At 38.8% G+C, this 27541-nt stretch overlaps 1 protein-coding gene across 2 annotated transcripts in view; it reads left to right on the forward strand.

The window, feature by feature from the left end:
• The first annotated feature begins 549 nt into the window (after nucleotides 1-549).
• LOC308297645 (semaphorin-4G-like) overlaps nucleotides 550-27541 on the forward strand; it is a 98207-nt gene continuing 71215 nt past the window's right edge. For both annotated transcript variants that reach the window (XM_080741160.1, XM_080741161.1), the window contains exons 1-2: nucleotides 550-728; nucleotides 26749-27083. In XM_080741160.1, coding sequence (XP_080597286.1) covers nucleotides 26927-27083 — 157 coding nt within the window. In that variant the 5' untranslated portion in view covers nucleotides 550-728; nucleotides 26749-26926. The remainder of the gene's footprint in view (nucleotides 729-26748; nucleotides 27084-27541) is intronic.

Raw genomic sequence — 27541 nt, forward strand, 5'->3', positions numbered from 1 at the left:
TATAATATAAGACAGTGTTTCAGTTTAGTTGGGGAAAGAAATATATACAGTGTATATATATACACACACACACACACACGCACACACGCACGCACGCACGCACGCACGCACGCACGCACACACACACACACACACACACACACACACACACACACACACACACACACACACACACAGTAGGCCTACATATAGGCTATATACGTGTGTGTGTGTGTGTGTGTGTGTGTGTGTGTGTGTGTGTGTGTGTGTGTGTGTGTGTGTGTGTGTGTGTGTGTGTGTGTGCGTGCGTGCGTGCGTGCGTGCGTGCGTGCGTGCGTGCGTACTCACGAATCACGATCATAGACTGTAAAAAAGATCACGACCCATACAAACGGGCCGGTCCGATCGAGAGTGATCGAGAGACCCCAAAATGAGCCCCCGACCCATTGCTTGGGAAACACTAGTGGAGAGAGTGAGGGCGGTGCCACCTGTGACGGTGAGAACCCGCAAGTGTTTCTCTATGGACAGACACTGTACTAGTGACTACACTACAGTCCGTGGCGTGGGAGAGTGTGAGACACAGTCACACACAGCCAGGCTGCACCAGGTTGGATCCTACTCGTCTTGGTCTGTAGGGAGAGAGGTTTAAAGTCCACTGGGAATATGATCCGGAGCTGATATTCCACCACGCACCGCGGTTCAGATGCATGCTGTGTGCTTGTAAAGGAATCCTCCACGTCATAATTCAGGTATTATATTAATTATTACCTGTCGTTATGATGTTATATGAGACAACAGAACAGCTCCACACTGATCAATCTCTTGTCTTGTGTAATAATGAATCTCATCGTGCGATTATGATATCTGTCTGTGATAAAAGGATATATATAGGCTACTGTATACAGTATACATAGGTCTGTCGCTTAGTTCTTTATTCACATAATTCCCATTGAAGAGAATAATTATGTTAACACGGTATAGGCGTGTACAGTAATCAACCTGTCAGACCAAATAGCTTACACTTGACTTGAAATGAGACTATTCGAAAGCCGAGACATAGTTTTCTTCTTGTTCAGGTGATAGGTGGCTTTACTGGCTTGTAATTAAGTAATTATCTGGAACTAATTAATTGAACGATGTGTTTCACGTGTGTTGTAGCTACATTGTAACGTTTCCAAGTCTATCGCCTGCATGGCTTTCCTTTCCCCTCCCATGTTGCAAACTGGTCTTGTTCTTGGTGGCGCTCAGACGGTTACACTGTAGCTTACTGTTACTGTACTTTGTATTGTAGGCTATTGTATTGCAACACACACCGCATGTATTTGGTCCCAACTGCCATTTGAAGTTGCAACTGTCATTTCTAGACAGGTTTTGAGCTTTTGATATAGGGGGGGGGGGGGGGGGGTTTATAGAAATGAACCACTTCAACCCTATAATAGCCTACTTTCAGCTCTTCATCTGATCTTGATTGAATTGGCATATTTTTGAAAAACAGTTTTGAAACATTTTAACATCACACATCTTGTATATGGAGAGGATGGAGAGGGGGGGGGGGGGGGGTGTCTGCCACAAATGCAGATGGGGGTAGTCGATCTACTCTGCAGCCATATATATATATATATATATATATATATATATATATATATATATATTGGGATGCACTATTCTATTCGATTCGATTCTATTCTATTCTCTACTCTGTGCTTGTCAACACCATCATTTCAAGTGAACAGCCACTGGGTCAGTCCCTGTGGATGTCAAATAATGGATGTAAATAATGAATACACTTAGAGGAGCTATACCTCATTAGTTACTTTAAACCGTCCCCCCTTCTTTTCCTCGAACTAAACTTTCACAGTTTGACCATTTCACTGGTGCAAGGGGCTGAATCCTGATGAACCCCCAGTTTGAATTAGCTTATCTTTTGTTTGTATTATCTCTGGGACAGGGAGCCTGCACTGTGAAATCAGTGTCCATCTGAACTCTGACAGTGTACAAATGGAACCAAATAATGGACCCGTACGGGTCAATTTGGTTCCATTTGTACACTCAGAGTTCTACAGACCCCCATAAGGGTCCATATAGGGGTGGTCAGCTGACATTGAGAAACAGCTTCCATGGACCCTTCGTGCGTCAATGCTGAAATCCTTCTCGTTCTAAAGAACATTTGAATCACCGCTATACAGACAATGAATCTGCTCTTTGCACCAGTTTCACAATCCAATCTGAAGATTCATGGCGTGAAAGGTCAGTTTAAACAGGCGCTGACTGCATCCCCAAAATCAATTGCTTACCCCACGAAGAATTGAATTTGTTGAACTGAAGATAATACCCAGCTATAGGGGCCAGGCTTGAAACATAGGATGTAACTTTGCCCTGTAGGCCGATTTTAGCAAAACATATTTTTGGACACGTACTGCTCCTACAGATTTTGGCCGAAAATCACGCAAAGCGGTGATTTCATCATGTCATGTCATCAACAAGGACCGTTCCCATTTACCATATTCCCTCCTGATTGGCTACGACTGCCTTCTAAAGTTTGTGTATGTGACGTCGCGGTCGCTTATCTCCCGATTAGGGAGTCTTTACTGGTTATTATATGTATTTATTTGTATTTACACTTAGCTTATCCAAAGGGGGAACTTCAGTTTTCAGTTTAACCCAGCTGAGTGCTGCCCACAGAGGAGGAGCGCGGAGGGGGGAGGAAGAATTAGGGGTTAGATGTCTTGCTCAGGGATACTACGACACATTGCTGGCCTGGCCTGGAATCGTACCTGCGACACCCAGGGCTCTGGTTCCCCAGGCGAGCTCACTAACTGTGAGCTGTCTGTCTGTCTGTAGGCTATGTATGTCTTGACTCAGGTTGACTGGTCTTGACCCATCATTTATACCAGCCACTGGAGCAGTGCGGTGTTGTTTACCTGCAGAAGCACACTGGCCTCTCGTTGTATTCTGCTGTTTTCACTGTTTGTTTTGGTAGGCACAGGATGTTCTTTTTATAGCTTGGCCCCCCAGCCCATACATTCTCTTCAATTCATCAAATATTCTCTTCGTTTCGTGCGTTGTTCATTCAGAGATGCGACAATAGCAAAACAACTCTCCATTAATACAAGGCTTTCATGGGGTGAGAAAAGGATGGGGAGGAGGAGAGGAAAAAAAAGCAATTTTAGGTAGTATCTCTTCAAAGAGCACATAGTTTGATTGTTTGATTGAATACTTTATTAGCAGTTTCCCAAAATAAAAGTACAGTTCAATACAAGTTCTGCTAAGAGGATTTTAAACCCAAGACTTGGCTTGTTTACATTGTGGTTGTGGACCGTTGTACTCAATTCAAAGAAAAACACACTAATAACACACTCACATGGCATGGTCCTTATAATGCGGTCAGTCAATGGTGTTATGGTGCGACAGTGTAAGAATATGACACTGGTCTTTTATTATAGCATATAGCGGTTCATTCAGCCTCTGTTTGTCCCGTCGTAAACACAGTGTGTGTGTGTGTGTGTGTGTGTGTGTGTGTGTGTGTGTGTGTGTGTGTGTGTGTGTGTGTGTGTGTGTGTGTGTGTGTGTCAATGGAAGCTCAGTTCAATGGCTTTGACTGGCCCTGTTTCTACCATTATTAGTTTCTCTCTCTCTCTCTCTCTCTCTCTCTCTCTCTCTCTCTCTCTCTCTCTCTCTCTCTCTCTCTCTCTCTCTCTCTCACACACTCACACACACACACACACACACACACACACACACACACACACACACACACACATACACGCATGCTTTGGGACAAATAGCAGCATTTTTGTCTCAAACAGATTTTTAATTAATAGCATACACTAGTAAGACGCCTCAGGGCGACATGCAACAGTAGTCTAATAGGGCGCGCCTTTTTATCATTTGTGGCCACTAGGGGGAAAAGTGGCGCTGTTTTAATTAATGAATAAATTAATGATTAAATTAAATTAATTGAATAAATTAATGATTAAATTAAAATATTTTAATTGTTGCATAAATTAATGATTAAATTAAATTCATTTAATTAATGTAATCATAACTATATGTTTATGGTTTTATATTTTTTATGGTTTTATAGTTTAAAGTACTGTAGTATGTCTTTGTGTGAGAGATAGAGTGGAGGAGAGAGAGCAGAGTGTGGGTTTGTGAGTGCTTCATGTGCATGTCTGCATAGTTGAGCAACGTGCTGTGCAACTTCTGGCCAACTGCCAGGTGATGTGCAACTCTTTGCAACATTATTGCGGAGATGGTAGTGCAGGGCTGAAGTCTTCCATTCTAACGTGATGCAAGCAGTGTATCATAGTAAATGATAATTAGATGTACCAAACATGTATCATTGGATTACATCGTATAATCGGTGTAACCATTGTTGTCTAAAAGACTGATCTACACATCATGGGGTGTTTTTTTCATATATTTAACCACTTGAGCCATCATTACCTAATAAATTGGTATTATACTCTGTACTCGGTCTGCTATTTTGTCCCCCTACACCAAACCTCTTTGCGAAAATAGCCAATCTGCAAGCTCACAACGTCTCATTGTATGCATGTAGATCTGCTATTTTTGTGTACAGTTCTACAGTGTTAATATAAAATGATTGGAAGCTTTTGAGGACCCCCTTTACTAACTCTGAAGCCCTTAGTTGATATTAAACCTACATTATAATTTAGTTTCATCTACACCTGTGATTTCAAAACCCTTCCACCCATGCATAGTCATATTGGGTACTGTATGACAGGGTGCACAAATATATTTCCTTATCAAGGTATCTAATTACCCTTATCTGACCCCCCACAGATGACACCAAGAGGGTACTCTATATCTTTATCTCTGATCATACTAGCAGTAGCTGATCTGTCATTTGAAAGTGTTACACGACAATCAGTCATTCGATAAAACAATGTGTTTATACATAAGATATTTAAAAGGGTAAACAAAAATTAAATCATGTGTAAAAGTAGGTGAAATAACTACATGTTGTACCAAGTGCCCCCATCTCTGGTTAGTTAATCCTAAACTTCCTCATTTTTTCACAAGTCTTCTTATCTACAGTACTCTACTGACTGTATCTCTTATCACACTAACATTAGGTAACCTGTTATTTGAAAGCTTCTCATAACTAATCAGCCATTCGATAAAATATAATGTGATCATAGGCCATACCATGGTTTTATAGGGTAAAAGAAATAAAATCAAGTGTAAAAGTAGGTGAAATAACTACATATGTTGTACCAAGTCCCCCCTACTCTGCTTAGCAAAACACTTAAAGATCTGTTATACTGTTAATTAGCAATTGATGAAAGCATGATCAGGTAGTTTCAAAGTAAGAGGACAGCGCTGTTTTAAATAGCTGAAAGGAAGTTGTTGATCGAATATGAACATTACCTATTAAAAGGTACCAACCTACAAGCTCACAACGTCTCGCAGCGCGACACAATATGTACTTGTAGATCTGCTATTTTAGGCATTTGGAAGAATCATGGCTTCTTGAGATGATAAAGGTTCGTCTGTTACCATTGATCATTGCAGTGCTAATGATTTAATGCTTAGGGTTGGGGGTTAAGATGAAATGAATTAAATGATCTGAAAGTGTGTTGTCATGGTATAGTTGATGCAATGTGTTGCAGACAGAATGTGCAACTTCTGGCCAACGGCCGTGTATTGCGGAATGACAGCACATACAGTAGCAAACTACTCTAACCCTCTGTAGTAACTATTTGATATTAAACTCACATTAAAGTGTGTTGTCATGGTATAGTTGATGCAACGTGAGGCAAGCAGAATGTGCAACTTCTGGCCAACTGCCATTGTTTATGCTACTCCTTGTAGATGTGCAACTGTTGACCAACTGCCATAGTGATTGCCCTGACAATAGTCACCCATGTCTATGTGAGTGGTCACTAGTGGTACTGCATCTGTGCTGTAACAGTATTATAGGCTTGAGGGATGTCCCTGTTGAATAGTATACTGGAAATATAGTCTGCCTTATCACTAAACGCAGCCATAGTGGTCAGAACTGGTACTACACATGACATTGTATTAATATTACAAAATGATGATGGGTAGCAGGATTTGTTATTGTCCATGATATGGTTATAGCAACATGTGTGGACACTAGTGGTCACTAGTGGTACTGCAGTGGTAAAATACTATTTGTATTGTCCATTAATAATTACCTTTGCTTGTAGCTTGTAGATTGTTATTTTGAGTATCAGCTTGTAGAAGGGCTATTTTGAACCCATAGGCTAACAGCTTGTAGACGTGTTATTTTGGGATAATACCTTGCCTATCTATTATTTTCACTGGGGGGTGTGATGTTTGAAAGTATTATTTGCATGAGGAAATCATGTTGAATAATATATTGAAATATGGTATGATTTATTCATGGATTTGTTGGGTTGTGACTAGGGGGATTATTTGTGTGGTCAGTAGTTGTATCTATAAAATAATAAATGTATTTCTCATTAACATTACAAAATGAGAGAGGAACCCAACTTGTAGATCGGCTATTTTCACTAGTATGACTGACTCTACTACTGGTAATACACATGACAATGTCCTAATATTACAAAGAATGATAGAGTGTCAGCTTTGTAGATCTGCTATTTTAACTGTTTCTGTGATATATTCTTAACATAAATGTGTATGGTTGGTATAATCTCTAATCAAATGATAACATAAGCACTAAAGCCACCATAATGTTAACATTGAAAATGATCAACCAGTTACTGTTTTATTCAACCAGTCAGATCATTTTGTTACATGTCAATTCCCTATAGGTCTATTCATTCTTACCAAGCTACTGACTATCTCCACAGAGTATTGGTAAATGAGGGGCTGTTCTATTATGTTTATCTGATATTAATCCCCAATGGTCTCAGTTACAACTATCGACCCATCCCATAACAAACAAGTTACAATTATACCGACAAGGCAATGACAGATTGAAAATAACCTTATATTAGTGTTTTAACCACTTGAATCCCAAATTGGTAAAAGATACCTGTTACAGGGGGGTCTGTGAGAAAACTAGTTTATTCTTTTTGTGTGAACAAATCTCAACAGCCCCAAATATGGGGTATCACTGTGTTTAAACCTTATGATATGCAAGAGACTAACCATGTTCATTCGATTTACATTATATTCACTAAAACATCCCATTAGATGAATATGTTAACATTTTTAAAGTTTTTGTGACATTAGTCCAATACACTGAAAACATTTATTTGTTATAGTATATTATCTATAGATGGGTTAAAAGACTAGGTATTCCTTAAATTGTACAACATATTGCGTATAATCTAAATATTTAACTATACATACAGCATCATAACCCATAGCATGTTGCCACTGCACATATTGTACGCTATTATATGCTATATGGTAGGATGATGTGATAGGACGTAATGTAATTACTGTAGATAGAATTTATGTATAACACTATGCATTGGGATACAACCTATGCTGCATAGTCTAAATGTACAGATTTCAGATTTTTTCTCTTTGGTTAATCAGGACACCGGAGCTAAATGGTAAATGTTATCCATATTGCATGGGGCCCAGAGGGTGGTTATCTACAAAGCTTAGCTATAGGTGACAGACCTGATACATTAGGTGGCTATGATAAACCTATTTTGCTCTTTTTGTGAACAAATCTCAAACAGCATAGATATGAGGACTGATTGTCTGTGTATTCATGTAATGTGTAATGATGCTTATTTCAGATGGAATTGCAAACCCATCATACAGGCCTTTTTCTGAAATTATGTGTCAGATGTACTCATGGAACACTAAGTTGACAGGTGTAGTAGGGGGTATAGTTATATATTATGATAGGCTGAATCACTAACAAAGATATGTGTATTCGTTGTAAGTTGCTGGGGATAGGGAGATCACATATTATTTTGTGACAAACAATGAATCTGAGTACATGTAAAAGCAGTATCCATATGAATTTCATCAAATGTCCCATACATCCCCAATATTTTACCTATCATACACATTTGATACGGTACATTTTCAGTATAGTGTATGTCTAAGATGACTATTTAGTGTGTTTTAAAACAATTATTCATTTCACTTGTAAAATAGCCCACAATATTCTGAAATGTGAGGTATTATAGTCTTTGAATCAACACATACGTGTCTCCAAGCTCCTCAAGTCCCCCATAGTTTGCTGATCAGCCAAACTTTATCACAGGATGCATAATGTGCTATAGTTTTGAATATTACAACTGACATAGATATGAGGTATGAAGGATTCGCTATTCAATATTACCTGTCTATTTTCATCTAACTAGTGTTTCTCCCCACAATTTAAATAAAACATGGCCCTCATACACTTCAACATAACTAAACAACCCCGTACACCAATCAACAACAAAACATAAAACTTTGCAAACAAAATAGAAAAATATTTAAAACATAACACCACTAAGAATTTCAATCACCACTAAAACGCACAAAACATAAAACTTTGACACATAACAAAAATATTTAAAACATAACACCACTAAGAATTTCATTCACCACTAAAACGCACAAAACATAAAACTTTGCCACAACAAAAATATTTAAAACAACACCACTAAGAATTTCAACCACCACTAAAACGCACAAAACATAAAACTTTGCAACATAACAGAAACATTTTACAAAAAATAACACCACTAAGAATTTCATTCAACACTAAAACGCACAAAACATAAAACTTTGCAACATAACAGAAAAAATAACACCACTAAGAATTTAATTCAACACTAAAACACACAAAACATAAAACTTTGCCACATAACAAAAACATTACAAAAATAACACCACTAAGAATTTCAACCAGACCCAAAACGCACAAAACATAAAACTTTGTCACATAACAAAAATATTTAAAAAATAACTCCACTAAGAATTTCATTCAACACTAAATGCACAAAACATACAACTTTGCAACATAACAGAAAATATTTAAAAAAAAAATAACACCACTAAGAATTTCAATCACCACTAAAACGCACAAAACATACAACTTTGCAACATAACAGAAAATATTTACAAAAATAACTACTATGAATTTCAACCACCACTAAAACGCAAAAAACATACAACTTTGCAGCATAACAGAAAGAAATATTACAAAAATAACATCACTAAGAATTTCAATCACCACTAAAACGCACATCATAAAACTTTGCAGCATAACCGAAAAAATATGACAAAAATTTCAACCAGCACTAAAACACAAAACAAAACATCAAATAGTATAAAATAACATCACTAAGAATTTCAATCACCACTAAAACACAAAACATAACACTTTGCAACATAACAGCATATATTACAAAAATAATACCACTAAGAATTTCAACTACCACTAAACACTTTTCCACATAACAAAATATTTTAAACATAACACCACTAAGAATTTCAACCAGACCCAAAACGCACAAAACATAACACTTTACCACATAACAAAATATTTAAAACATAACACCACTAAGAATTTCAATCACCACTAAATGCACAAAACATACAACTTTGCAACATAACAGAAAAACTTTACAAAAATAACACCACTAAGAATTTCATTCAACACTAACATGCACAAAACATAAAACGTACAACATAACAGAACATAATATAAAAATAACACTAAGAATTTCAACCAGAACCAAAACACACAAAACATAAAACTTTGCAACAAAATAGAAAAATATTACAAAAATAACACCACTAAGAGTTTCATTCATCACCAAAAGGCACACAGCATTAAACTATGCAGCATAACAGAAAAAATATTACAAAAATAACAACACTAAGAATTTCAACCATAACCAAAACATAAAACCTTAGCCATGTAACAGAAAATATTACAAAAATAACAACCCTAAGAATTCTCAACCAGAACCAAAACGCACAAAACATAAAATATTGTCACCTAACAGAAAATATTACAAAAATAACAACCCTAAGAATTTCAATCACTACTAAAACGCATAAAACATAAAAATTTGCAGCATAACAGAAAACATATTACAAAAATAACACCACTAAGAATTTTCAACCAGAACCAAAGCATAAAACCTTTGCCATGTAACAGAAAAATATTTAAAAAATAACACCACTAAGAATTGCAACTATCACTAAAACGCACAAAATATAAAACTTTGCAAACATAACAGAAAATATATAACAACCCTAAGAATTTACAACCAGAACTAAAACGCACAAAACATAGAACTTTGCAACATAACAGAAAATATTAAAAAATAATGCCACTAAGAGTCGCGACTATCACTAAAACGCACAACACATGAAACTTTGCAGCATAACAGAAAATATATAACATTACCACTAAAACGCACAAAACATAACACTTTGCCACATAACAGAAAAATATAAAAAAATAACACCACTAAGAATTGCGACTATCACTAAAACGCACAAAACAGAAAACTGCAACATAACAGAAAAATTATTAAAAAAATAACCACTGAGATTTCCAACGAGCACAAAACCAAACAAAAACAGCAAATATTGCAAGAATAACCTCACTGAGAATTACAACCAACACAAAAACGAACAAAAACAGCTAATATTAAAAAATAACATCACTTAGAATGCCAACGAGCACAACACCAAACAAAACCAGCAAATATTGCAAACGTCACTGAGAATTAGAACTGACACAAAACCAAACAAAAACAGCAAATATTGCAAAAATAACATCACAGAGAATCACAACTAACACAAAAACAAACAAAACTAATATTACTGCACAAACATCTCTAAGAAAATTTAAACTAGCACAAATCAGACAAAATAACGGCACTGAGAATTTCAACTAACACCATAACACACAAAACAAAACTTTACATCATAAGGGTCATACAGGGGCTACATAATATGTCCAGGACATGTCAACAAAAGGAACGGAGACATCACTGAGACATCTAGATTACGCTCTACAACTATTGCACAGTCATTAGTTTGTTACTTATTTTGCAAATGGTATTGTTCATCTGTGGATTTTTAGATAAAAAACATATTTTTGGGGTCAAAGGGGGACTCTCTCTCATACATAATATCTCTGAATCTCTCTCCAATACAATTTCACTCATAATTTCTCTATTTTTTTCTCCTCTAAACTATAACAACTAGCAAACATATCTAACATGGCAGTGCCCCAGTACATCATTACATCAAAATCGGGGACCTATAATACGTAGGTGAGTTGAATTGTAACATGGATGATATTACATGTACAAAGATGAAAAGATTTGTGTGGTCCTGTCTCTGCTAAAAGACACAAAACTTGGACAGGATATCTGATCTGAAGAAAATGTCTTGGCACGGTCTTCCAGCAATGGTTTTCGAAACAGAGAAGGAAGGCTTTCGTTGCCGTTGGGCTTGTTTACCCTTAAAATCTCTGTAAATGACATTCCCTGCTTGAAACGAAAGCCTTCCTTCTCTGTTTCGAAAACCATTGCTGGAAGACCGTGCCAAGACATTTTCTTCAGATCAGATATCCTGTCCAAGTTTTGTGTCTTTTAGCAGAGACAGGACCACACAAATCTTTTCATCTTTGTACATGTAATATCATCCATGTTACAATTCAACTCACCTACGTATTATAGGTCCCCGATTTTGATGTAATGATGTACTGGGGCACTGCCATGTTAGATATGTTTGCTAGTTGTTATAGTTTAGAGGAGAAAAAAATAGAGAAATTATGAGTGAAATTGTATTGGAGAGAGATTCAGAGATATTATGTATGAGAGAGAGTCCCCCTTTGACCCCAAAAATATGTTTTTTATCTAAAAATCCACAGATGAACAATACCATTTGCAAAATAAGTAACAAACTAATGACTGTGCAATAGTTGTAGAGCGTAATCTAGATGTCTCAGTGATGTCTCCGTTCCTTTTGTTGACATGTCCTGGACATATTATGTAGCCCCTGTATGACCCTTATGATGTAAAGTTTTGTTTTGTGTGTTATGGTGTTAGTTGAAATTCTCAGTGCCGTTATTTTGTCTGATTTGTGCTAGTTTAAATTTTCTTAGAGATGTTTGTGCAGTAATATTAGTTTTGTTTGTTTTTGTGTTAGTTGTGATTCTCTGTGATGTTATTTTTGCAATATTTGCTGTTTTTGTTTGGTTTTGTGTCAGTTCTAATTCTCAGTGACGTTTGCAATATTTGCTGGTTTTGTTTGGTGTTGTGCTCGTTGGCATTCTAAGTGATGTTATTTTTTAATATTAGCTGTTTTTGTTCGTTTTTGTGTTGGTTGTAATTCTCAGTGAGGTTATTCTTGCAATATTTGCTGTTTTTGTTTGGTTTTGTGCTCGTTGGAAATCTCAGTGGTTATTTTTTTAATAATTTTTCTGTTATGTTGCAGTTTTCTGTTTTGTGCGTTTTAGTGATAGTCGCAATTCTTAGTGGTGTTATTTTTTTATATTTTTCTGTTATGTGGCAAAGTGTTATGTTTTGTGCGTTTTAGTGGTAATGTTATATATTTTCTGTTATGCTGCAAAGTTTCATGTGTTGTGCGTTTTAGTGATAGTCGCGACTCTTAGTGGCATTATTTTTTAATATTTTCTGTTATGTTGCAAAGTTCTATGTTTTGTGCGTTTTAGTTCTGGTTGTAAATTCTTAGGGTTGTTATATATTTTCTGTTATGTTTGCAAAGTTTTATATTTTGTGCGTTTTAGTGATAGTTGCAATTCTTAGTGGTGTTATTTTTTAAATATTTTTCTGTTACATGGCAAAGGTTTTATGCTTTGGTTCTGGTTGAAAATTCTTAGTGTTGTTATTTTTGTAATATGTTTTCTGTTATGCTGCAAATTTTTATGTTTTATGCGTTTTAGTAGTGATTGAAATTCTTAGGGTTGTTATTTTTGTAATATTTTCTGTTAGGTGACAATATTTTATGTTTTGTGCGTTTTGGTTCTGGTTGAGAATTCTTAGGGTTGTTATTTTTGTAATATTTTCTGTTACATGGCTAAGGTTTTATGTTTTGGTTATGGTTGAAATTCTTAGTGTTGTTATTTTTGTAATATTTTTTCTGTTATGCTGCATAGTTTAATGCTGTGTGCCTTTTGGTGATGAATGAAACTCTTAGTGGTGTTATTTTTGTAATATTTTTCTATTTTGTTGCAAAGTTTTATGTTTTGTGTGTTTTGGTTCTGGTTGAAATTCTTAGTGTTATTTTTATATTATGTTCTGTTATGTTGTACGTTTTATGTTTTGTGCATGTTAGTGTTGAATGAAATTCTTAGTGGTGTTATTTTTGTAAAGTTTTTCTGTTATGTTGCAAAGTTGTATGTTTTGTGCATTTAGTGGTGATTGAAATTCTTAGTGGTGTTATGTTTTAAATATTTTGTTATGTGGTAAAGTGTTATGTTTTGTGCGTTTTGGGTCTGGTTGAAATTCTTAGTGGTGTTATGTTTAAAATATTTTGTTATGTGGAAAAGTGTTTAGTGGTAGTTGAAATTCTTAGTGGTATTATTTTTGTAATATATGCTGTTATGTTGCAAAGTGTTATGTTTTGTGTTTTAGTGGTGATTGAAATTCTTAGTGATGTTATTTTATACTATTTGATGTTTTGTTTTGTGTTTTAGTGCTGGTTGAAATTTTTGTCATATTTTTTCGGTTATGCTGCAAAGTTTTATGATGTGCGTTTTAGTGGTGATTGAAATTCTTAGTGATGTTATTTTTGTAATATTTCTTTCTGTTATGCTGCAAAGTTGTATGTTTTTTGCGTTTTAGTGGTGGTTGAAATTCATAGTAGTTATTTTTGTAAATATTTTCTGTTATGTTGCAAAGTTGTATGTTTTGTGCGTTTTAGTGGTGATTGAAATTCTTAGTGGTGTTATTTTTTTTTTAAATATTTTCTGTTATGTTGCAAAGTTGTATGTTTTGTGCATTTAGTGTTGAATGAAATTCTTAGTGGAGTTATTTTTTAAATATTTTTGTTATGTGACAAAGTTTTATGTTTTGTGCGTTTTGGGTCTGGTTGAAATTCTTAGTGGTGTTATTTTTGTAATGTTTTTGTTATGTGGCAAAGTTTTATGTTTTGTGTGTTTTAGTGTTGAATTAAATTCTTAGTGGTGTTATTTTTTCTGTTATGTTGCAAAGTTTTATGTTTTGTGCGTTTTAGTGTTGAATGAAATTCTTAGTGGTGTTATTTTTTGTAAAATGTTTCTGTTATGTTGCAAAGTTTTATGTTTTGTGCGTTTTAGTGGTGGTTGAAATTCTTAGTGGTGTTGTTTTAAATATTTTTGTTGTGGCAAAGTTTTATGTTTTGTGCGTTTTAGTGGTGAATGAAATTCTTAGTGGTTATGTTTTAAATATTTTTGTTATGTGTCAAAGTTTTATGTTTTGTGCGTTTTAGTGGTGATTGAAATTCTTAGTGGTGTTATGTTTTAAATATTTTTCTATTTTGTTTGCAAAGTTTTATGTTTTGTTGATGGTGTACGGGGTTGTTTAGTTATGTTGAAGTGTATGAGGGCCATGTTTTATTTAAATTGTGGGGAGAAACACTAGTTAGATGAAAATAGACAGGTAATATTGAATAGCGAATCCTTCATACCTCATATCTATGTCAGTTGTAATATTCAAAACTATAGCACATTATGCATCCTGTGATAAAGTTTGGCTGATCAGCAAACTATGGGGGACTTGAGGAGCTTGGAGACACGTATGTGTTGATTCAAAGACTATAATACCTCACATTTCAGAATATTGTGGGCTATTTTACAAGTGAAATGAATAATTGTTTTAAAACACACTAAATAGTCATCTTAGACATACACTATACTGAAAATGTACCGTATCAAATGTGTATGATAGGTAAAATATTGGGGATGTATGGGACATTTGATGAAATTCATATGGATACTGCTTTTACATGTACTCAGATTCATTGTTTGTCACAAAATAATATGTGATCTCCCTATCCCCAGCAACTTACAACGAATACACATATCTTTGTTAGTGATTCAGCCTATCATAATATATAACTATACCCCCTACTACACCTGTCAACTTAGTGTTCCATGAGTACATCTGACACATAATTTCAGAAAAAGGCCTGTATGATGGGTTTGCAATTCCATCTGAAATAAGCATCATTACACATTACATGAATACACAGACAATCAGTCCTCATATCTATGCTGTTTGAGATTTGTTCACAAAAAGAGCAAAATAGGTTTATCATAGCCACCTAATGTATCAGGTCTGTCACCTATAGCTAAGCTTTGTAGATAACCACCCTCTGGGCCCCATGCAATATGGATAACATTTACCATTTAGCTCCGGTGTCCTGATTAACCAAAGAGAAAAAATCTGAAATCTGTACATTTAGACTATGCAGCATAGGTTGTATCCCAATGCATAGTGTTATACATAAATTCTATCTACAGTAATTACATTACGTCCTATCACATCATCCTACCATATAGCATATAATAGCGTACAATATGTGCAGTGGCAACATGCTATGGGTTATGATGCTGTATGTATAGTTAAATATTTAGATTATACGCAATATGTTGTACAATTTAAGGAATACCTAGTCTTTTAACCCATCTATAGATAATATACTATAACAAATAAATGTTTTCAGTGTATTGGACTAATGTCACAAAAACTTTAAAAATGTTAACATATTCATCTAATGGGATGTTTTAGTGAATATAATGTAAATCGAATGAACATGGTTAGTCTCTTGCATATCATAAGGTTTAAACACAGTGATACCCCATATTTGGGGCTGTTGAGATTTGTTCACACAAAAAGAATAAACTAGTTTTCTCACAGACCCCCCTGTAACAGGTATCTTTTACCAATTTGGGATTCAAGTGGTTAAAACACTAATATAAGGTTATTTTCAATCTGTCATTGCCTTGTCGGTATAATTGTAACTTGTTTGTTATGGGATGGGTCGATAGTTGTAACTGAGACCATTGGGGATTAATATCAGATAAACATAATAGAACAGCCCCTCATTTACCAATACTCTGTGGAGATAGTCAGTAGCTTGGTAAGAATGAATAGACCTATAGGGAATTGACATGTAACAAAATGATCTGACTGGTTGAATAAAACAGTAACTGGTTGATCATTTTCAATGTTAACATTATGGTGGCTTTAGTGCTTATGTTATCATTTGATTAGAGATTATACCAACCATACACATTTATGTTAAGAATATATCACAGAAACAGTTAAAATAGCAGATCTACAAAGCTGACACTTTATCATTCTTTGTAATATTAGGACATTGTCATGTGTATTACCAGTAGTAGAGTCAGTCATACTAGTGAAAATAGCCGATCTACAAGTTGGGTTCCTCTCTCATTTTGTAATGTTAATGAGAAATACATTTATTATTTTATAGATACAACTACTGACCACACAAATAATCCCCCTAGTCACAACCCAACAAATCCATGAATAAATCATACCATATTTCAATATATTATTCAACATGATTTCCTCATGCAAATAATACTTTCAAACATCACACCCCCCAGTGAAAATAATAGATAGGCAAGGTATTATCCCAAAATAACACGTCTACAAGCTGTTAGCCTATGGGTTCAAAATAGCCCTTCTACAAGCTGATACTCAAAATAACAATCTACAAGCTACAAGCAAAGGTAATTATTAATGGACAATACAAATAGTATTTTACCACTGCAGTACCACTAGTGACCACTAGTGTCCACACATGTTGCTATAACCATATCATGGACAATAACAAATCCTGCTACCCATCATCATTTTGTAATATTAATACAATGTCATGTGTAGTACCAGTTCTGACCACTATGGCTGCGTTTAGTGATAAGGCAGACTATATTTCCAGTATACTATTCAACAGGGACATCCCTCAAGCCTATAATACTGTTACAGCACAGATGCAGTACCACTAGTGACCACTCACATAGACATGGGTGACTATTGTCAGGGCAATCACTATGGCAGTTGGTCAACAGTTGCACATCTACAAGGAGTAGCATAAACAATGGCAGTTGGCCAGAAGTTGCACATTCTGCTTGCCTCACGTTGCATCAACTATACCATGACAACACACTTTAATGTGAGTTTAATATCAAATAGTTACTACAGAGGGTTAGAGTAGTTTGCTACTGTATGTGCTGTCATTCCGCAATACACGGCCGTTGGCCAGAAGTTGCACATTCTGTCTGCAACACATTGCATCAACTATACCATGACAACACACTTTCAGATCATTTAATTCATTTCATCTTAACCCCCAACCCTAAGCATTAAATCATTAGCACTGCAATGATCAATGGTAACAGACGAACCTTTATCATCTCAAGAAGCCATGATTCTTCCAAATGCCTAAAATAGCAGATCTACAAGTACATATTGTGTCGCGCTGCGAGACGTTGTGAGCTTGTAGGTTGGTACCTTTTAATAGGTAATGTTCATATTCGATCAACAACTTCCTTTCAGCTATTTAAAACAGCGCTGTCCTCTTACTTTGAAACTACCTGATCATGCTTTCATCAATTGCTAATTAACAGTATAACAGATCTTTAAGTGTTTTGCTAAGCAGAGTAGGGGGGACTTGGTACAACATATGTAGTTATTTCACCTACTTTTACACTTGATTTTATTTCTTTTACCCTATAAAACCATGGTATGGCCTATGATCACATTATATTTTATCGAATGGCTGATTAGTTATGAGAAGCTTTCAAATAACAGGTTACCTAATGTTAGTGTGATAAGAGATACAGTCAGTAGAGTACTGTAGATAAGAAGACTTGTGAAAAAATGAGGAAGTTTAGGATTAACTAACCAGAGATGGGGGCACTTGGTACAACATGTAGTTATTTCACCTACTTTTACACATGATTTAATTTTTGTTTACCCTTTTAAATATCTTATGTATAAACACATTGTTTTATCGAATGACTGATTGTCGTGTAACACTTTCAAATGACAGATCAGCTACTGCTAGTATGATCAGAGATAAAGATATAGAGTACCCTCTTGGTGTCATCTGTGGGGGGTCAGATAAGGGTAATTAGATACCTTGATAAGGAAATATATTTGTGCACCCTGTCATACAGTACCCAATATGACTATGCATGGGTGGAAGGGTTTTGAAATCACAGGTGTAGATGAAACTAAATTATAATGTAGGTTTAATATCAACTAAGGGCTTCAGAGTTAGTAAAGGGGGTCCTCAAAAGCTTCCAATCATTTTATATTAACACTGTAGAACTGTACACAAAAATAGCAGATCTACATGCATACAATGAGACGTTGTGAGCTTGCAGATTGGCTATTTTCACAAAGAGGTTTGGTGTAGGGGGACAAAATAGCAGACCGAGTACAGAGTATAATACCAATTTATTAGGTAATGATGGCTCAAGTGGTTAAATATATGAAAAAAACACCCCATGATGTGTAGATCAGTCTTTTAGACAACAATGGTTACACCGATTATACGATGTAATCCAATGATACATGTTTGGTACATCTAATTATCATTTACTATGATACACTGCTTGCATCACGTTAGAATGGAAGACTTCAGCCCTGCACTACCATCTCCGCAATAATGTTGCAAAGAGTTGCACATCACCTGGCAGTTGGCCAGAAGTTGCACAGCACGTTGCTCAACTATGCAGACATGCACATGAAGCACTCACAAACCCACACTCTGCTCTCTCTCCTCCACTCTATCTCTCACACAAAGACATACTACAGTACTTTAAACTATAAAACCATAAAAAATATAAAACCATAAACATATAGTTATGATTACATTAATTAAATGAATTTAATTTAATCATTAATTTATGCAACAATTAAAATATTTTAATTTAATCATTAATTTATTCAATTAATTTAATTTAATCATTAATTTATTCATTAATTAAAACAGCGCCACTTTTCCCCCTAGTGGCCACAAATGATAAAAAGGCGCGCCCTATTAGACTACTTGCAACACGTGACAATTCTTGGCCATCTGGCCAGTGATGTACAGTATATCGGACCAGTTACCCATATGGAGACCCCTGGTACCCATATATGGAGAGCCATGTAATGTATATGGTACATCCCTTTTATGCCCATACGTGGAGATCCCTATCTGAACCAGCCACAGATTATGGGCCATCTGGCCAGTGATGTATATCGATGACATCAGGGATCTTCATACAGTATATGGACATAAAAGGGATTCTGGGGAATACCTATATATTGACTTTTACCTAGGGGTGGGCGATATGGAAAAATACAATATCACGATCTTTTCCCAAGCTGTATCACGATACACAATTTTATCACGATTCACGTTGGTTTTTATGGTTATTTTTCAAGTTACTTGACAAAAACTAGACTCTCTGGGTTCCTTTTGGAAGGTCTAAATTGAACTTTACAAGTATGTAACTCTGACAGTATACAAATAGTTAAGTGGAGACCTTGACATTTTAAAGTTTGAGAACTGACGATTTTGACCAAAATGCAGGTTTAATTGAATTCTGCAATGAATCTCTGTATTAACGATTAAACAGGATTTTTTACAAGGCTCCCTCAATTGTATCACGATATATATACAATACCTTTGAAAAGGCATATCGGATACATTGTATTGTCTCAACGATAATTATCACCATATTGCCCACCCCTACTTTTACCTAGGTGATGTCACCTGTGATATCACCTGTGATGTCACAGTGATGTGTCAGGGGAACCACAGTGTCAGGCGTGACCTTCAGAGATACACAGATATGTGGAAGATGTGCCGGTTTTCATAGTAAACTTGCGACCTACGGTCGTAAAACAATCAAACCTGTGCAAAGTGAGCACACACAAGGCCAACACGTGCTTCAGTGTGGCGTGTTTCTTCGGTGGAGCTGGCATCTTAGCGCCGTCTCGGTCAGGACAGGGATTTTGTAAAAACCCATTTGACCTGTGGATGAATCAATGGAGCGTGGGCTGGGAGGGAGCCAGCGGCCGCCAGGGGCGTCACATGGGGGGGAAAGTGGGACTGAGTTACCAGGGCCCAAGGTAGATGGGCCTTAATTATTTTATACTTTAGCTACTGAAAAATAGCAGATATGCAGAGTGCCACGCTGCAAGCTTGTATATCTGCAATTTTTTTAAAGTCGTGAAAATGTGTGCAAATCTTTGAATATATGTATTTTTTAAGCGAACATTTGTAACTCAATTTTTGCTTCTGGGGGTGGTCCCTGGAACTAAATATTTTGACATGGGGGTACATATCATTTGGGGGGTCCTTCACATGAAAAAGTTTGAGCACCACTGACATAGAAACATCGTTTTTTTCAAAAAACCTTAGAAGAATTTGAAATATTCAAAGACTTGCACAAGTTTTCACGATTTTTCAAAAATAGCAGGTCTACAAGCTCGCACATCGCGGCACTCGGTGCCGCGCTGTGAGCTTGTATATCTGCTATTTTTCAATAGTTAAAGCGCAAAATGTGAGTGGATCCTTGTACCCAGGGCCCAGAGTTTGGTGCGACAGCCCTGGCGGCCGCTGGCAGCGGGCCGACGGCGAGGGGACAGAGAGACGAGGAAGAAGGTGAGAAAGGTCAGACGCTGAGCGCTGCTGCTGCAGTCACCGTCACATTGGCTCGTGGTGGTCGCCTTCTCTTTCTACCACTGTCCTCATCAGTGTTACTTTTGACAGCACAATTTGTTGTAGTTTTAAGGCCGATTGCACTTTTAGAAGCGTCATTTATTTTGGTTCGGCTCTGTCTAAACTACAAGATGACAAGAGGTTCGTCCGGGCGGGTACTGTCATTAATTCATGAGTTTTTGTGACTCCCCGAACCGAACCGAAATAGATTTGTCTCTAAAAGTGGAGTATGCATCGGCCCTTATAGTCGTAGCACTTTTTTGAATACATTCTCCACAAACCTCCCATCTTTTCACTGCTGAGCGCAGCCACCAGTGGATGTGAAATGATGAACACACACATGTCCTGTGGGGAGAGACATGTTGAAGATGACAGAAGATTGGAAACACATCTCTCTATCACTCTCACTCTCACTGTCTCTGTCTCTCTCTCTCTCTCTCTCTCTCTCTCTCTCTCTCTCTCTCTCTCTCTCTCTCTCTCTCTCTCTCTTCGCAGCAGGTCTCAGGCTGGACTACCGTGATATCATGCTGTCAAGCCTATAGGTGGCTCACTTGCATTGATTGATTGTTTGACAGGCTGACATTTGTGGCGTGACTGATGACTGACTGACTTTCTGATTGACAGTGAGTGTCTGCCTGTCTGTCTGTCTGTCTGTCTGGCTGGCTGGCTGGCTGGCTGGCTGGCTGATTGACAGAGGCACGGGTGATTTACTGACTGATAGCCAAGTCATTTTGAGCCAAACCTGATATGCAGGACAGAGTAGAGTATTATAAAAAATCACACCCAATGTGAAGTGAGCGGTGGTCGTGCTTGCATATGCTTCAGACTAGGATTTGAGTCTAGGATGTACAGGCCATGCTACACACACACGTTTTGCTATGGCAAAACACTGAGGAAAAAGGCTACAGACATACGACATATGACATCACTAGACAAACATGATGCTACGTACACACATTTTACTATGGCAAAACGCTGAGGAAAAAGGCTACAGACACACGCACAGCCACTCTATGGAGCGGTTTACCACCGCTCGAAAAGAAAGATAAATTCTTACTCCGCTACAATTATTTGAAAACTGTTGTAGATCTTGATTATTATTTCAAGACATAGGCTACATTAACAACATTCATGATTAACTACATATATTTTGGCTCACTCAGTGATGTCAGTCAATTCCAAATTTGGGCACTCTTTCACCATGTGGCTGTTACCATGATGGCGGTATCAGTGATGTCAGTCATCTCCAAATTTGGGCTTTGTTTAGTGTATCAGTGATGTCAGCAAGACATCGGACAGACAGATATTCGGTCGTTTAGGATGTTGATGCCAATACTATTGTACTTTTACTCAAGTACATTTTGAATATGGGTGTTTTTCGGGTCGAATATCGGAGTGAATTTCGGAGTGCGCAAATACAAAAATCAACCTCACATTATGTCAGTCACGTTTGCACACTGCCGCCTGTTTCGCTCTCTCTATCTCTCTCTCCTTGCCCTGAAAAATGCATTTCGCAATGAAAAACGCAGCAGTGTGCAAAGACCTTAAGAGAGTATTTCTACATTGTGGTATTGATACTTAAAGTAAAACATAAATGACAGTATTCTCCCACCACTGCATATGGCCAGCTGTTGTCCTACAGCTGTGTCTTTTTTATCCCACGATTTTGTAACCCATTTTTCACCCAGTGCCAATTGCCTAAGCTGTAGCCTAATCCTGGGCGTTACTCTCCCTCTGCCAACCTGGGGAGAGCCCAGAACTGAGCTTATGTTTCCTTCAATGCAAGAGGTGTGAGCACGACGCTTCTTATCACCTGACAGGGCGAGCTTCCCCGGTTGGACGCAGCGCGTGGAAGGAACACGTTATTCCAGCCAGTTCCTTTCCCCTCCATCAGGCTGGGTCAAGGCTGGTCCGGCTGACCAGGGGGAGGCATTATATTTTTTTAGGGTACCTACCCTCGGGCAAGGGTCTTCAACAGGGGGTCCGGGACCCCTAGGGGGTCCTCAAAGTTACTACAGGGGGTCCTCCAAATCTTTGTGTGATAAAAACCTTTTTTCTCCCTTTATATATTAACCACTTGAACCCTAGCGTCCATATTCTGAGAACTTTAGCCAACTTTAGGCAAAGAGGTTTGGTGTAGAGGGGAAAAAGAGCAGACTAACTACAGAGTGAAAGGTCAAGTTTATACAGTTCAAGTGGTTAAATATCTGAAAACACAAATTGACATGAATCCAAAATACATTGACGATTGTGCTGTCAAACAATGAAACTATATGGAATCTATGAACAGGTTGTGGGGGTCCCTGCTTCATCTCTTTCTCTCAACTAAGGGGTCCTTGTCCTGAAAACGTTGAAGACCCCTGTCTTACCGTACCATTGCAGGGCCCCCGGGCCGCACCTTGGGCCACACAGGCTTAGGTTACGTTCACCACACTTTCACCCAGAAAACAGCTGGTCTATGGAGCAGCAGATTTGTTCCTTTTTGAAATAGCTGAAGTATGAAGTAGTCTCAGTATCATGGCTTAAGTGCTTAATGGCATTCATTCGTCTCAAGACACGCTTGCAGCCGCACACGCATGGAACGCAAGTTGGCATCGTGTGTGTGTGTGTGTGTGTGTGTGTGTGCGTGTGTGTGTGTGCGCGTGTGTGTGTGTGTGTGTGTGTGTGTGTTGTTCAGGGTGCATGGAGCAGGCTGTCTTCTCTCTTGGTTTGTTTAACACAGAGAGAGCGCCAACTGTGTTTACACTGAGAGAGAGAGATAGAGACAGACAGAGAGAGAGAGAGAGAGAGAGAGAGAGAGAGAGAGAGAGAGGCGGGGGGCAGGAGAGAGAGAGAGAGAGAGAGAGAGAGTGTTCTTGACATCCACCACATTGTTGCAGTCGGGCAGAAACCTACGTTTTTGGTAAATGAATAATACCCTACTTCAGGGTTCCCCAATTAGTTTTCCCCAAGGGCCGAATTATGTCTAGGGTACCGAGCCGAAGGCCACAACATTGCAGGGGGCGACAGTGGCGTTCCCGCTACACCAGCGAAAGTTCAGATATTGTCGTTGTCGGGTGAAAGTCTTGTATGTCCAAAACCGTTCGTTTTGCATTTATCATTTAAAAAAAAGATTTAAACTAGTGAAAACAGCCGATCTACAAGCACACAACGCCTCGCACCCCAAGGCGTTGTGTGCTTGTAGATCTGCTGTTTTCACTACTTTTGTGCGACGGCCTTGTTTGATGAAGCAGAGCTTTACGTTGCGAAAGAACATACACATTTTGAGAAGATACGGGTTTCCCACCCGACAACGACGATATACTAGTGTTGTTGCTGCTCTTGTGCCACCATTATTACTGGGGTTGGTGGGGGCCAGACAGTAGCCCCCCGCGGGCCGCAAATGGCCTGCGGGCCGCCTATTGGGGAACCCTGGCCTTCTTCATCATACGACAGTGTCACACAAAAGTAGCGAACAAAGCCGATCTACAAGCTCACGATGAACCGCATCGTGATGCGTCGTGAACTTGTGCTCATTTTGGTATTTTGGATTTTTGAGCGGTCGTTACAGACTCGTATAACGTGACTCTGATGAAGATGCATCATCACAACGTTCACCTGTAACTTGTCGTACCTGAATAAAGGGCTTGAACTGTCTGAGCTGCTCCAGCGTCTCTCTCCTCTATTAGCATGACTGTATAATAACTGTGACTAAATAATAACTACAGGAGTTCCAGAGAGAGAGAGAAAGAGAGAGACAGTGTGGTTTCACCAGCAAAAGCTGCGGGCAATCCTGGGAATCGGCTGGGAAGAACGCATTACTTACAACGACGTTCTAACCCGTGCCGGTCTCCCAAGTGTAGAAGCTATCATTGCCAAGAACCAGCTGCGCTTCCTTGGTCATTTATGTCGCAGGGAAGACTCGTCCCTCCCCAAAACAGACCCTGTTTTGTGAACTGGCTCATGGCTCTAGGCTGCTAGGGGGACCCAAGAGACGGCGGAAAGACCAATTTAAACAGCTACTCAAAAAGACCAGGATCCAGGGACGTGCTGGCCATTGGGAAAAGCGGGACAACTCCCGAACGGCCGGTTCATTCCCGGCCGGTCCAGGCCGGCCATTAGGAAAAAATTACAAATAAAATGTCGGCCTTCATTCCATTTTGGGGGCTGGGCGGCCAACAAAGTAAATCATCACTGTCGGGCAGAAACCTTGTATCTCCAAGTTTCAAATACATTTTTTCGCAAAGCAAAGCCCCGCTTCATCATATAAGGCAGTTGCACAAAAGTAGTGAAAACAGCAGATCGGCGTTGTGTGCTTGTAGATCGGCTGTTTTCTCTAGTTTACGTTTTTTTTAATTATAAATACAAAACAAACGGTTTTGGACTCCAAGGTTTCCACCCGACAACGATGAAATATAACTCATGTACAGTAATTGGCACACTGGCTTGTCACTTGTCATGATCTGAAATGGCAAATCTTTGAGTAGCAGCAGCGCTATAGAGAGAGATCTCTCTCTATAGCGTGCAATGAGGGCCTCTACAACTCTTTTTCCCGGGCTGAATCAGGGGCCCAGCACGTCCCTGCCAGGATCCCTGTGGGAGAAACTGGGAGACCCTTGCAGCGGACCGCTCATCCTGGCGCAACACAATTGAAAACGGTGTTAAGAAACTTGAGACTGATCGGGCACAAGCAGCCGAAGCGAAGCGCCAACAAAGACACCAACGTCTTATGTTACCCCGTCCACCTCCAACACTTTCCTTGTCCAGACTGCCCCCGACTCTTCTACTCACACCTTGGACTCCACACTGTGGAGTCCACAGTCACCAGCAGGCACACAGGCAGAGGGATCAGCTCGGCTTGCTCAAGAAGAGAGCAAATGAATCGATGAGGAGAACGGATCCTCGTTTTCGAGGCTGCCATGATGATGTCCTAAAAGGGGGGAGACAGACAGACAGACAGACAGACAGACAGACAGACATATGTCATCATCGGTGTTAGGAGGGACAAAGTCAATGATACTCCACCACACAAAGTCAACGTGTGTGTGTGTGTGCGCGCGCGTGTGTGTGTATTGTGCACTGATGCGTTTCTCTCTCTCCCACACACACGCAAGTCAAGTTCAACTCCATCTTCTCTTGCTGGAACACTATTAGTATTCAAACCACCATATTGCACCATGCAGATCCCCAATATCATTTCTCACCCCCCCTCCCCCTGTGAGTTAGATTCATCTTTCCTGTGTGTGTGTGTGTGTGTGTGTGTGTGTGTGTGTGTGTGTGTGTGTGTGTGTGTGTGTGTGTGTGTGTGTGTGTGTGTGTGTGAGAGTGTGTGTGTGTGTGTGTGTGTGTGTGTGTGTGTGTGTGTGTGTGTGTGTGTGTGATCCTTCAGAGTGTGTATGGCTCCTTATCGTGATGTTTTTAAGTGTGTGCGACTGTGCGTGTCGTCTTTGACATTCATGTCAAACATTCTGTCTGATGATACGTTGAACCACTAAAACCCTCTATAGTCTATCCACGAGTTTCCTACGCCCCATAGTGCATTGCGCAAACGTTTGCATCGATCTTCCGGCGCCGATTTACAAGCTCTCAACGGGCTGCATCTGCAACGCGACGTGAGTATTGTATGTCTGCTGTTAAACCCGGAAGTTTGGTCCGGATAGTCTCCAGTAAACTCCCGCGGAAACTTGTGGATACCGATGGTTCTCAAACCTTTTCAAGAAGAACCCCAAATCGACATTTAATTGGCCGTGGAGCCCACATCTGAAAAGGTTTTTAATTGAAGCCATTGAGTGTACTTTTTTTGTACTTATTGAGCGGTGCTCATGGAAGGTGCTAAGCTCCTTATGTCCGCTCCCCAAAAAATGTCCGGGCCCTAAAGTAAAGAAGCGTGGCCTAAATCTGGCCTAGATGCTGTACATCTTGGCTCACAGTTTATTGTACGCCCAGGGTCCCATTGGCCAGGCTTCGCCAGGACGCACCGTGATTGGCTATAGCGGGATGCTTGCTGAAATTAACTCATGAATAGCAATGCTCACTTCACACTAGGTGTGATTTTCATTGTTACGTTTTTATTCAGCGTTTATTTGTGACAGTCTAGACAAGACTACAGTGTTGTGTTTGTGTATTTCTCTGCAGATAACAGCAGCCCTCCATCCCGCTGTACAACACACACTACGCTACCGTTTGTGTGTGTGTGTGTGTGTGTATCGTGAGTGTGTGTGTGTGTGCGTGCGTGCGCGTGTGTGTGTAAACATGTGTGCGTGAGCGTCTCCTGGACGTGTGTTTTGCACCCGGGGTGGAGGAGGGAGCGGCGATGTGTCCGGCGGCCGGGCGCTCCGCGGCCGTGTGGCGTCGGCCATGGTGGCTGTGGGCGGTCCTATTGGGCTGCTGTGTGGGCGTGGCCGGCGGCTATCTGTTCAGAACGCCCCAGGACCTGGACGTCACCCCACGCATCACTGTACCTGCCACAGGTCTGTACCCTATGTTAATTAACCCATTTTAGTTAGGCTATTTTTGAAAAAGTCGTGAAAATGACGTGTGCAAATCTTTGAATATATGTATTTTTAAAGCGAACGTTTGTAACTCAAATTTTGCTTCTGGGGGGTCCCTGGAACTAAATATTTTGAGATGGGGGTCTGTGGCAAAATACATATCATTTTGGGGGTCCTTCACATGAAAAAGTTTGAGAAGCACTGACATAGTAGTCTCTCAAGAACAGACTGAGCTCCAGTTAAGTGAAAAGGACCTTTTCTGTGACGATGGCTAGGTTGCTGACATAGAAACATAGGTGTTTCAAAAAACCTTAGAAGGATTCAAAAGACACTTATAGAATCGGATTTTCAAAATAGCAGATCTACAAGCTCGCAGCGCGGCACTCAGTATTTCTTTATAGTTAAAGCATAAAATAATGATACACAATAATGTGTAC

The sequence above is a fragment of the Nannobrachium achirus genome (genome assembly GCF_963921795.1).
Source record: "Nannobrachium achirus genome assembly, chromosome: 13".
NCBI lineage: Eukaryota > Metazoa > Chordata > Actinopteri > Myctophiformes > Myctophidae > Nannobrachium > Nannobrachium achirus.